The following is a 13267-nucleotide window of genomic DNA, read 5'->3' as shown; positions in this document are numbered from 1 at the left end:
CCTGAGCTCTCTTCTCTCTTGTATCTTGGTGAACACCTGCAAAAGTTGCTTAGGCTGTAACTTGGAGTCAGCCTACAGTCCTCTCTTTCGGCCACCAGACCTTATATACTTCCTTTCCCAAAAGTCTTTCATATCCAATTCCTTCTCTCTGCTTCCACTGGCATCGCCTTTGAAGGTTAAAGGCTTCATCATGTCCTCTTGGATTGTATCTTCCTCACGAGTTTTTTGGTCTCAAGCCCTAGGCCTTCGACTCCATTCTCTATGTTAGGGTCAAGGGGATTTTTCAAAATTAAAATCTACCTGGTTTACAATCCATCCATGGCTCCCATGGTCTTCTGTATTATGTGTTCCCCAGACCCTGGCTTGTGAGGCTTTTCAGGTTCTGATCCTGCTTCTCTGGCTTAGGTCCTGTCAGGTCACCTCCACACCTGTGAGCACCTTCACATCGTAATCTTGATCTGCACCCAGTCCTCAGAACATGGAGTAAGTATTCTCAGGCCTTGCAGTTTTCTGGGCTTGCTCCTCCTTCTGCCCAGAATTCCTCCTCTCCCCTTCAGCTTTTCTTCTCCTTTTCTCCTCCTCAGGTTGAATGAGGTTTCCCTCATATCATACCTGAACATCTCTATCAGAGACTGTATCTGATCTCTATCTTACCAGCATCTGGCTCTGACATACAGTAGATGCTCAATGAATATTTGACAGAGAAATGAATGAACTCTTTACTAGTCTTATTAGGGTTCAATCATAGTTCAAGAAAGGCCTTGAAATGCCTGGCTCTGAAAGAAGGAAATACCACAGTTATTGTAATTATGTTGTTAGATGGGTAAAATTTCGCAATTGATACAAAAATTGTGAGATTTTGTGTTTCTTCAAGCTAAAGTGACTGAAGCTTATTTTAAAAAACAGTTTAAAAGGCCTTGCCTCTAGACGATTAAAAAAACCCCTATTTGCCAGCTTTGACAAAACACTGAGTTCAGGAATTATACTCACCAAGCAAGTGTTTCCAGAAATGTCATACCTGCTTCTTTAAGAATGTCATTCTAAGGCCACAATTAAATAACTCTTTCAGGAGAGTTGTGAGAGGGGAGAAAGTGAAATATGAAATGAAATCTGCCAACAGAGGGCTGAGACCAGCACACACAAGAATTAGTGGCAGAGAAATAACCTGGAGTGACACGTAAGGACATATACATTATACATGATTATACATTAACACAAAGGGAGCCTACTACGTAGCAGATTTCTGCTAAACATAAAGAAGACACCTTCTTTCAACACAGAAACTAAGAACTGGAATGGACTGCCTTGTGAGGTGAGCTCTAAGTGTCCCAGTGTCCTGCTGTCCTCAGTGGCTTGCAGGGCGCTGGGCTCAAGCCAAGGCAAGACGGCCCCAGTGGAAAGGCACGGGGTGGAAACGGCTAGGGCGTCCTTTGGCTCTTTCAAGGTAGATTCTTTCGAACCTTTTGATTATTATTTTTTTTATTGTATTCTTTGATTCTTTGGAATCTTTTGATTCTTTCGATTCTCAGTTCGAAGCGTTAAAGCGCAACGGGGAAAAGCTGCAACAAAGATGGGAAGGGAGCTAGCTAGTAAGAATACTCAGAGAAAAGTGGGTGAGAATTTAACGGGTAAGCCATAAAGGAGAGACTGCGCGATTAGAGGAAACGCCGAGCAAACGCAGAAGAGGAAACCGGGAGGAGGGAAAGCGAGGGAGAGGAAGCCGAGGGAAGGAAGAGAGCGACCAAACTACTCCGGGACAGGAGGAAGGCACGCCCAGAGCGAAGCTGCCGCTTTAAGGAAATCCCCGCCCCCTGCGTGACGCCGCAGCAGACCCGTCCACGATTGGCTGTGACTGGAGGGCGGGAGGGGGGTTGCTAGGCGCAGAGGGGATCCGGCGGGCCCCCGCCTCCCGGAGCGCCGAGCCGCGGGAGCGGAGTGGGGATTAGCGGCGCTGCTGGAAGATGGCGAGGGGCTGGGACGCGCGGCCGCCGTGGCGGCCCGGGCGCCTCCCGCTTCTGCTGTGCCTGCTGCCGCTGCTGCTGCGGAACCCGACCTGGGCAGCGCACATCAAGAAGGCGGAGGCGACGACAACTACGACGAGCGCAGGCGCCGAGGCGGACGAGGGCCAGTTCGATCGCTACTACCACGAAGAAGAGCTGGGCTCGGCGCTGAGGGAGGCGGCGGCCGCGGGGCCCCCGGGCCTGGCCCGCCTCTTCAGCATCGGCAGCTCGGTGGAGGGTCGGCCGCTGTGGGTGCTGCGCCTCACGGCCGGCCTGGGGCCGCCGCCTCCTGACGGTGACTCGGGGCCCGACGCGGCGGGGCCGCTCCTCCCCGGCCGACCGCAGGTGAAGCTAGTGGGCAACATGCACGGCGACGAGACCGTGTCGCGCCAGGTGCTGATCTACCTAGCCCGCGAGCTGGCTGCTGGTTACCGGCGCGGGGATCCGCGCATCGTCAGCCTGCTCAACACCACCGACGTGTACGTGCTGCCTAGCCTCAACCCCGACGGCTTTGAGCGCTCGCGGGAGGGAGACTGCGGCCTCAGCGATAGTGGCCCACCCGGGGCCAGCGGTCGCGACAACAGCCGCGGCCGTGACCTCAACCGCAGCTTCCCCGACCAGTTCAGCACCGGCGAGCCCCCAAACCTGGACGAAGTGCCCGAGGTGCGCGCCCTCATGGACTGGATGCGCAAGAACAAGTGAGTGTCGTAACCCTAACCCTTCACCCCTACCCCAGCTCGCCCACCCACGTGAGCCTGCGGGGTCAGAGGCTGAGTGGGCATTCCGACCGTGCACTCACTAGGCATTCAAACAGTGCTTGCTTGCAGGCCCAAGGGACGGCGGTAGTGAAGGGGGAAGGCGACACCTGGTACCCGGGGCAGGGCCCAGGCCGCTTAGTCTCTTGTTCCACTAATAGTCCAAGAAGCGCTGCCTAGAGGCTGTCATTTGTTCAACCGATGCAAAGAGCTGTTTGGCTAGAAGCGAGACTTCTTTCCGACATTCTGGTCCCTATTGTCACAGAATCATAGAATATGAGCTGTAGAAGAGAACTTAAGGATAACTCCTTAGGTCAGCTCACTCATTTTATAGATAAGCTGTTAATATTGCTGTTATTACTGTGCTAAGTAAGCTCTTTCCCTGGACTGCATGATCTCACTTGATGTTGGTCACAACCTCATGAAACAGACATCGTTAATATCCCTGTTTTGCATAAAGGGGAAATTGAGGGTCAGAGCGGTTAAATAATGTACACAGTAGGAAGTGTAGCTGGGACTTGGATGCAGGCAATCTCTTTGTCAGTGCCCTTAACAGCTGTAGAGGGAGGCTGTAACCCATTAATGATAAACGACACTCTCTGGGTCTTGGTTATTTGAAGGAAACTGGTTCTCTTCCAGTCTCCACTTCTGACTCAGCTAGGGAGCATATGGCTATGGCTGGAGAACTTGCACAGAGCTGGTACTTTCATCTGTGAGCTGCTTCATTTTAGCTTCTCTGAGAGGTGTCTGGTGTCATTTGTGTACTTTATTAGTGGGCCAGAACTGAATGGCTAATTACCACATTTAATACCTTAGGTGTTATTAAGCACTGTGTGCGTTGTAAAAAATTAAAAGCAATAGGACCTCAAGAACTTGATACATAACGAGAATATTATAAATATCTGTGAGATGTGTTTATGTACCCAGTTAAACTTTACAGGAATTGTTCCTCCTGACAAAATGTGTGTGGGCTGCAATAATATTCCATCTTTGTGGAAGAGGTAGAACTTGAACTGTGTCTTGAGAGATGAGTAGGATTTTCAGCAAAAAGGAGGAGGGGAGAAATAAAAGAAGAGAGAACTTACTCCAGATGGAATAATGTCTGAAGTGAGCATGTACTTCTTTTCTTTTCAAGCTTTGCCAGCTTCTCTTTTTCGGCTTTGCCCCCGTATCCCCATTTTTGTCTTTCATAAGGCTTGCGAGGCAATAGTTAATCTTTCCATCTTGATTTAAAGGTTTCTAAGTGACAGATATAATAAAAGTAATAATGAATAGAGAAGTTTCTCTCTGGGACTTGGGATCATCTTGTCTACAAGATTTCAAGGCATGTGACAGACCTAGAAAATTCATAGGCATTATGACACTCCTAGATTTTTTTTAAAAAATATTTTATTTATTTATTTGACAGAGAGAGATCACAAGTAGGCAGAGAGGCAGGCAGAGAGAGAGGAGGAAGCAGGCTTCCTGCTGAGCAGAGAGCCTGATGCGGGGCTTGATCCCAGGACCCTGAGATCATGACCTGAGCCGAAGGCAGCGGCTTAACCCACTGAGCCACCCAGGTGCCCCTAGATTTTTTTTTTTTATCTTCCACCTTTCACTTTGCTTCTCCTTTTGAGATCCCTTGTAGATATTTAATTTCACATACATATTCTGGGAAGAATTTTTTTTTTCTTGTAAAAAAAAATGAGCTCTGAACACTTGCCCAAGAAACGTGACTTTAATGTGTATCTTGTTGTCAGAATCTATGATGGCCAGGGCATTTCTGAGATGATATATCGAATGAACTGTTTGCATTGCTTAAATGAAAATGCCCTGTCATGACCCTTGCCGGGATATAAATTCCGTGACTGGATTTTTCTCATCATTATTAGTTCTGCGGTGACCAGAAATGAAAACGAGCTTTGCCTTGGTGCAAGTCACCTTGAGGCTATACCAAAAGCCTTAAACTTTAAATGTGGAACCAAAAAATTTGCTCTTGGTTAATTTTTTCATATCATAGTGTTTAATGATTATAAGTTTTGGTTGGGCCAGTTAGTTCAATGACAGGAGCTTGTGATGAATTTACAAGTTAACCTGTGTTTTTTGGCATTACGCAGAAAGTCATTTGGTTCTGTGGCTATGGACTGTCCCAGTCATAACGAACCACATTTCAAACATGTAACTCTAATAAGAAGGGAAAGTAGGTGGGCGCCTGGGTGGCTCAGTGGGTTAAGCCGCTGCCTTCGGCTCAGGTCATGATCTCGGGGTCCTGGGATCAAGTCCCACATCGGGCTCTCTGCTCAGCAGGGAGCCTGCTTCCTCCTCCTTCTCTCTCTACCTGCCTCTCTGCCTACTTGTAATCTCTCTCTGTCAAATAAATAAATAAAATCTTTAAAAAAAAAAAAAAAAAGAAGAGAAAGTAGGTGCCTCTATAGGGTGAAAAGTACATCCATCCATCCTCACTTTTCACAAATAAACTCAAAATGCATATTCTTTAGTGATAAATTAATAACAGGACACTGATATATAAATAAAATTAGAAGCACAAGCATACACACAACCTGAGATTGATTTCTGGAGTCAGCTCTGTGAATAGGAAATTTAAGAACTGAACACATCAGTCTAAATAGGAAAATTACCTTTTTCAGTGTATTTTCTGAAATCATTTAAATGATTTCTAGATATGTTATTCACCTGGCTAGATTAGAAATAGATTTTTGTTTTTATTTTGGGTATGTAAGAATTTAAGACTTATCTCAATAACTTCTGCTTAGGAAAGTGAATTTTATTTTCTTTATTTACCTTATACTTCATCCAGTGGTGTTTCTGTATTATTGATAATTGACACATACTTAGGAAAATATACAAGATTTTAACCCCATCATGAAAATAAAGATTTTATAGTTTTCTTGGCCCCGATTTTTGGCATATGAGGCTTCTTTAATTAAATATATCTGCTTAGACTTTAATAGGAGATTAGCATATAAGTGATTTTTTGGTATGTTGTTGAAAAGTATTATCTTATGGCTGAGAGTGGGTACAAACTACTGTTGAGGGTCTTGTGTTATATCTGTAGTTTCCTGAATCTTTAGAATTTATTGTATCAGACTCAAGTTCTCATCATTTTTATTTATTTTTTGTTTTTATTTATTTTTAAATTTATTTGAGAGAGAATGAATGCGGGAGGGGAGGGACAGAAGGAGAGGGAGAGAGAAAATTTCAAGCAAACTCTGCACTGAGCTGGAGAAGGGGCTCCATCCATGACCCTAAGATCATGACCTGAGCCAAACTCAAGAGTCGGACATTTAACCCACTGAACCACACAGACACCCCTCAAGTCCTCATAATTTTTGTTTATTTGTTTTGTTTTGGTTTTTGTTTGTTTTGTTTTATTAACATATAATATATTATTAGTCTAGTCCTCATAATTTTTTAAAAAGTTATTTGTAGGGTTATCTGGAGAGCACAATAGAATTAACTTAAAGATTGGCTTTTTAATATCTATAGATCTTTTTTTATAATATTTATTATAAAAATTTTTTTATAATATAATTTTTTTGTTTAGGAGGTACCTTAAATCTTATGCAAGGAATAATATATGATCTGAAGTCAAGTATGAGGTACATTTAAAAGAATTTATTTGTGTGGAAGCCATAAAATACTTTTCAAATAAAATTGGATTGACATGCAAAGTTAGTTTGATAAAGACTAAAAATGATAAACTTCTAGCTACTATAATAGGTATCACTTTGTCTTGAAATCCTACTTTTAAGACTACACAAGTCAAGTAAGGAAAATCTAACAATTGAATTTTATCACTCAAGCAGATTGCATATATTTTGTTGTTCTTGAAGTATTCAGTTAGACCATTTTAATATCTCTGAGAAGCATTGCCAGAAATGCCTAACAGTGAAAACAGCATTTAGTAGAAAATCCCAATCGGACTTTAAAGTTTTAACTGAAAATATACAATTAAAGTGGCTTGCTTCGTTTATTTAGAATATGCAGTTATCCATTTTATTTTACAAGAATATGAGTGCCATGAGGACATTTTTAAGTTTGTTTGTTCCCTGTTGTATTCCTTAGTGCCTAGAACATTTTGCACGTAGTTGACATAGTGGCTGAATGGATTACCTGAAGTAGGCTAGCCTTCTCATATCTTTCCCAAAATCAGAGCGTGAGAGAAAAGTGCTTAAATTACTTTAGACATACAAATCTAAAGTAAATTGATAATACCTTAGTGGTGAGGGCCAGATGGGTAGAATGGAGTTTAAATGTTAGAATATATACTTGGGCTTTGTTTCTGTGTCATTCTTTCACCCAAGAGCTAGCAGTGGTAGTGGGGAGTAGAATGAAAGTCTGAAGGCAGTGATTCCCTGATTCCCTAAGTAGGATGCTAGATATCTTCAAAGGAGTGAACATTTGTTGAGCAGAAGATATACAGCAGTGGTTGTGCTGAAGGTGTTGTACATGTAATAATTCTTAGAACAACCCTGGGAAGCAGGTAGCTTCAGCCCCCATTTTACAAATGAGAGAGAAACTGGGGTTCAGTGACTTTAGGGGCAGTAACTTCTTCCTGATCATATTTTATTACTGGCGATATCAAATTTATTACTGGTGACATCATATTTATTACTGAGTGACAGCTCTGAGAGACTGAATGTTCTTGCCCACATTTGCCTGGCTCCAAAACCTGAGCTATTGCTGCTCTACCAAGTGGCATTCTCTGGTGTCTGGAAGGTTGCTACTTATAATAATATATGTTAGTTTTTAACTAGTCTCTTTTCATAGTCTATTCTAGTATTTAGTCACTGTTTTTATTGGCTAAGTTTTATCTTGATGAACAGATTCTGTGTTGCAAGTAATTTTCACTTTTTGATATTTTCTGGGATGGTACTGATCACGCTTAAAATAACCTTTCAAATTAGAGATACTATAGGTTTCAGTTTCTTTGAAGCATATAGAAAGAAATGTTATATATAACCCCCATCAGAATGTCTGTAGGTCAGTTCATTTCAGCCACCAAAAGGCAGAAGCAAGAAAATCCAATTTAAAGTGCAAAGAGGAAAGTGTTTAATCTGTAGTCACATTAATAGTTTGAACTGTTCCATGAGGGAAAGATGTATAAATAGGACTTCGGCATGTTTTTGTTTTTACTTTCACCATAAAAGGAGTTCTTCAGTATTTCTGTATCTATAAATTTCACCAAATTATAAATTGGTTCACTTAGAAGTAGAAACATAAAAAAAAAAAAAAATGTTTCTTTTATGGGAGCAGCCCTGTCTCCATGTCAGTTTATTTTTTAATGGACCAATCAGAAACCTTGGGCTTAGAAAGCTGCTTCTATGGTGATGCACTGAAGGACTAATCTTCTCTGTGCTATATTGTTTTTCTCTGAAAGCAGCTCACTGTATCAGGTTCTCCCCACCCCCAGTCTTCTCTACTGTGGCTTCTCTCTTGAAAATGTGAATTTAGTATATTGTGAAACTGGAGTCAGGCAAAACACATACTTTTTTAATTAGATTCCCTACCTTTAACATTTTGGGATAGTAAATATAAAAAATCATGAAGGTTATTAACCTAACTCATGTATTCAACACATATTTATACAAGGCACATTTTCTACAATGTTAACATGTTATGAAATACAAGTATTAGATTGAACTCTATGAAATTGTCATTTTTGTAGGTCAAGAACTAACTGAACACTGGCAAGTTCATATTGTTCAACCTAACACGTACATTTTGAATTCCCTGAATTAGTTGTCTCCCGGAATGTTAATTTATACTGTTACTCAGCTACATTTTCAATGATGGCAAAATTCTTTAAAGTTACTTGTATAAACTGCCTGAAATTTGTTGAACTGATGATGTTTTCTTTCCTTTTTTTTCATTGTTGTTGTTCTGCTTCCAGTAGCTGATAGTGTTGTCTCTTCTAGTTCTCTAAGAGATACATGAGTTCATTTATGAAAGATGTAGAATTTTTAAATACATGGCATTTTCTGTACCTTTTTTTAGTGACATGTGCTTTGGTTTTTTTCAAAGGTTTGTGCTTTCTGGAAATCTGCATGGTGGCTCGGTGGTAGCAAGCTATCCTTTTGATGACTCTCCAGAACATAAGGCCACTGGAATCTATAGCAAAACCTCAGATGATGAAGTCTTTAAATACTTGGCAAAAGCCTATGCATCAAACCATCCCATAATGAAAACTGGTGCCCCTCGTTGTCCAGGAGAGGAAGACGAGACTTTCAAAGATGGGATCACAAACGGCGCACATTGGTATGATGTGGAAGGTATGGAAAGCCCTGAATTTGCTATATTTTCCCCTTTATCATTTGGCTTTTCTCTCTCTCCTTTTTCTTTTTCTTTTTCTCCCCTCCCCTCCCCTCCCCTTCCCTTCCCTCTCCTCCCCTCTTCTGCCCTCCCCTGCCCTCCTGTAAGCTGTGTGCCCAATGTGGGCATGGACTCCCCACCCCTCCCCCCACGACACCCTGACCCCGAGATCAAAAGTCACATGCTCTACTGGCTGAGCCAGCCAGGTGCTCCTCATTTAGCTTTCTTGTGAATACTCTGAGTGGAAAAGAGGAAACTAAGAGGAATTCTAATTTTTAAAAATTTTCTGTTTTTTATTTTGAAATTTTCAAACCCACAGTACAATTGAAAGACTACACGAAGGCCTATATATCCTTCATTTAAACTCACCAACTTTTGTTATTACCCTAAATGTTCCTCCTCTCCCGTCCCTTCCCCTCACACATTCTCTTTTGCCAAAGCATCCACAGGTAGGTGCAGATTCCTTAATATTTCACCTGTAAGTACCTCAGCATATGGTTTCCAAGTACCGGAACATTTCTGTGTACAACCATATGCTATTATCATAACTGAGAGGTCAACAGTAATTCAGTACTACAATCCTACATTCTGTCCATCACTCAAATTTCCTTTATTAGTCCTCAGATTTCCTTTATAGCTCCTTTTCTTCCAGATCAGATCCAACCAAAGTTCAAGCATTACATTTGGCTTTCCCAATGTGGTTTCCCTAGGGTAGAAGCATCAATATCAATACTTTCTTAATGATAGTGAATCCTTTGAAGAGTTCAGGCCAGTTGTCCTACAGAACATCCCATATTCTGGAACCTGGTCAAATTTCCCAGCAAGACTCACATAGATTACATCACATCATATGCGGACCCACATGAAGTACCTGTGCCATGTGTCCATTGCAGACATCTTAGTTAATGGGCTGACCACCAGTTCTCTCCCTTTTATATAAGGGCATGGTTTCCTTTTATATTTTAATCTATGGGGTGATCATGGAATTTTTTTAAAAATTGTGGTTGAATACACACATATAACATGATATTTGTTATTTTGATCATTTTTAAGTACAGAATTAAGTGGCATTCATTACATTCACAGTGTTGTGCACCCAATGTCCTCACTACTTAAGAAAACTTTTTCAGCATCCCAAACAAATTTGGTGACCATTAAGCCATAATTTTCCATTCCCTTCTAATCTATTCTCTATCTCTCTGGATTTGCCTATTCTAGATATTTCATAGAACTGGAATCATAGAATGTTTGTTCTGAGTCTGGCTTATTTTACTCAGCCTGATGTTTTCAAGGCTCTTGCAATTTGTAGCATATCTCAACACTTCATTGCTTTTTATGATGAAGAAATACTCCATTGTATGCGTATACTCCATTTTGTTTATCCACTCATTTATCGATGGGCGCTGGATTGTTTCGACCTTTTGGTTGTTGTGAATAATGCTACTTGAACATTGGTGTACAAATACCTGTTTAAGTCCTTGTTTTTAGGGCTCCTGGGTGGTGCAGTCAGTTGAGCAGCTGACTCTTGGTTTCCGCTCAGGTGTGATCTCAGGCTTGTTACATTTGAGCCTCACATCAGGCCACATGCTCAGTACAGTCCGCTTGGGACTCTCTGTCCCTTCCCCTCTTCTCCTCCCACCTCTATTCATGCTCTCTTTTTCTCTCTAAAATAAATGCATCTTTAAAAAAAAAAAGTCCTTGTTTTCATATCTTTTGGATATTACTCAGGAGTGGCATTGTTGGATCATATGGTAATTTTCTCTTTAGCTTTAAGGAACCATCAAATTGTTTATTTACCCCAGTGGCTGTACCATTTTACATTCCTAGCAGTAATATATAAGGGTTCTCATTTTCCACAGAATATTATTTTTAAAAGAGTTGTTAAAGTAAATTTGTTTACCTTTTCTTTTCAAATGTTATATAAACCGCTATTGTGCTTTTTAGACTTTGGATGTCCTTTAAATAATAGCCTTTTTCTTTTTATGCAGTCTTAGACTATTTAATTAAGACTAAGCAGAAGGTAGAAGTTAATTCATGGAAATGTCATCTGTATAAACTTTTTTTCCTTTTAGAATCTGCTGATGGTAAAATGCCGTAGCTCTTCCTTATTTTTTTAATGGCAGTGAGTTACATTATAAAGTGTCTTATGACATTTCTTTTAATGGGCCTTTATTTAAACCTTTGGATTATTCTTTGACTTTATCTGTCAAGCACTGTTTACTCAAATTGGATCCTAAGTTTGAGAACTTGATACTTTGAGGGTCTTTTGATTCCCCTATAGTTTCTACTAATATTTCTTGTATGTAACAAACATCCACAAAGAGGTTTAAAATAATTAGAAGCCATTTCTGTCCATGACAACTAGAGGTGATTTGAAAATCATTTAATTTCTTTTATAGATAAGAAACATACTTTGATGTTTAATCCCATTGCAGTCTTCAGCAAACATATTTAATAAAGTCTGACTTTATGAACTAATGGTTTTATGATGCAGTCAAGTTGCTTCATTAATTGGAGATACCATTTAAAATAATGTGTTAAAAATAATTTACTAAAAAAAAATAATAATTTACGGGACGCCTGGGTGGCGCAGTTGGTTGGACGACTGCCTTCGGCTCAGGGCGTTATCCTGGAGTCCCGGGATCGAGTCCCACATCGGGCTCCCAGCTCCATGGGGAGTCTGCTTCGCTCTCTGACCTTCTCCTCGCTCATGCTCTCTCTCACTGTCTCTCTCTCTCAAATAAATAAATAAAAAAAATCTTTAAAAAAAAAAAAAAAAAAAAAAAAAAATTTACTTTTTTTTTTTTTGGAGAAAATTGCAAACAGAAAGAAATTTCTAATTGATGGTTAAGGAAGGCAAATCTATGTTATACTATTAAAAAAATAGGGTGCTGCCTTCACAGTAATTAAGATTGTTTGGTTAAATACAACATCTGAAAACGCTACATTTTGCTGCTGCCACTATTATTGTTTTAATGAACATCAACTTTTCTCCTTTTCTAGCTGGATGGTCAGATCTATTTTCTGGTTATTTCTACAACTAACTTATATCTCTTCCAGCAATATTGAGCAGTTTTAAGAAATTCAGCAGGGCAAATTCACTTTGTTTATCTTATCCAGGACTGCAGTGAGTAAGATATTGTGAAACCTCGTGACTAGGCATGTACTCAGACCCGGATGTCCTGGAGTAATTTGACTGCCGCTTTATGTGATGTATTTAGAAATTCTAGCTCGAAGTAGTATATACTTTTAGAGCTAAAAGCGAATGTATTGATCTACTCCAACCCTTTTGCTGTATAGGGAATCAAGACCCCTGAGAGGGAATAACTTGTACAATATCATTTATTACTTTAGCAAATATTTACTGAACTTCTGCCATCTCCCATATACTGTGTTAGGTAATGGGAGCTTGAGCCAAACGGGAGCAATTCCTGCTGTCAAGGATTAGACCGTGTTTTAGGAGTACGGGATGCGGGGTGATCTGGCCCCCCCATGGTCACATTGGTTAGTAGGGTTGACCCGCGTATCTAGTTGTCTAGGTGGGTGGGCCTTGCTTCTCTCAACATGTTTCTCAAATCTGCAGGATACCTCTAGGGAATGACTATCCTAATAAGGCCTCTGAATGAGTAGTCATGCTCTGCTGCTAAAGTCTCCTTATTGTGTGAGAGCCTAAGGCAAACTTTTTCATGGAGCAGATCCTCTGCTGCTGCTGCTTTTTTTTTTTTTTTAAACCACAGTGTGCTGATTTCTTTGCCTTTTGTCTACCATTCTTTTTTTCTTTCTTCACAGTTAAGGAGACATAAAAATCATCTGATGGTTTAATATGTTTATTCCAAAGCAAATTTAATGAAACTGAATGGTAGTTTTAGGTCAACTTGTAAGAATTGCTTTCTTTTAACTTACAAAATTTTAAAAAGGACAAGTAGCCCCAGGCCACCTATAATTGAAATTATATGATCAAAGGTCACAATTTGATATAATTTTTAGAAGTTTTCTTAGGCAGAATGCTGTTATATTTTTTTCTTGCAGATAGAACAACTCTGGAAGGCAGTGTAGTATAGTGGCTAAGGGCAGAGCTTTGGAATCCTGCTGCCCTGAGTTTGAATCCCAGCTCTGCCGTTGACTAGCCACGTGTGTGAGAGAGAAATAGAGCGTGCGCGTGTGTGAGAGGCGGGGGTGGGGAGAGAAAGAGAAGTTTAT

The 13267-nt window shown here is 40.7% G+C and overlaps 1 protein-coding gene across 1 annotated transcript in view; it reads left to right on the top strand.

Annotated features, from left to right (window-relative positions):
* The first annotated feature begins 1939 nt into the window (after positions 1 to 1939).
* CPD (carboxypeptidase D) overlaps positions 1940 to 13267 on the top strand; it is a 78466-nt gene continuing 67138 nt past the window's right edge. Inside the window, exons 1-2 of the mRNA XM_044248225.1 lie at positions 1940 to 2698; positions 8780 to 9027. Of these exons, the coding sequence (XP_044104160.1) occupies positions 1962 to 2698; positions 8780 to 9027 (985 nt within the window). The 5' untranslated portion in view covers positions 1940 to 1961. The remainder of the gene's footprint in view (positions 2699 to 8779; positions 9028 to 13267) is intronic.

The sequence above is a fragment of the Neovison vison genome, chromosome 5 (genome assembly GCF_020171115.1).
Source record: "Neovison vison isolate M4711 chromosome 5, ASM_NN_V1, whole genome shotgun sequence".
Lineage (NCBI taxonomy): Eukaryota > Metazoa > Chordata > Mammalia > Carnivora > Mustelidae > Neogale > Neogale vison.
The sequence above is the reverse complement of the archived record's forward strand: the minus strand, read 5'-3'. Positions and strand labels throughout refer to the sequence as shown.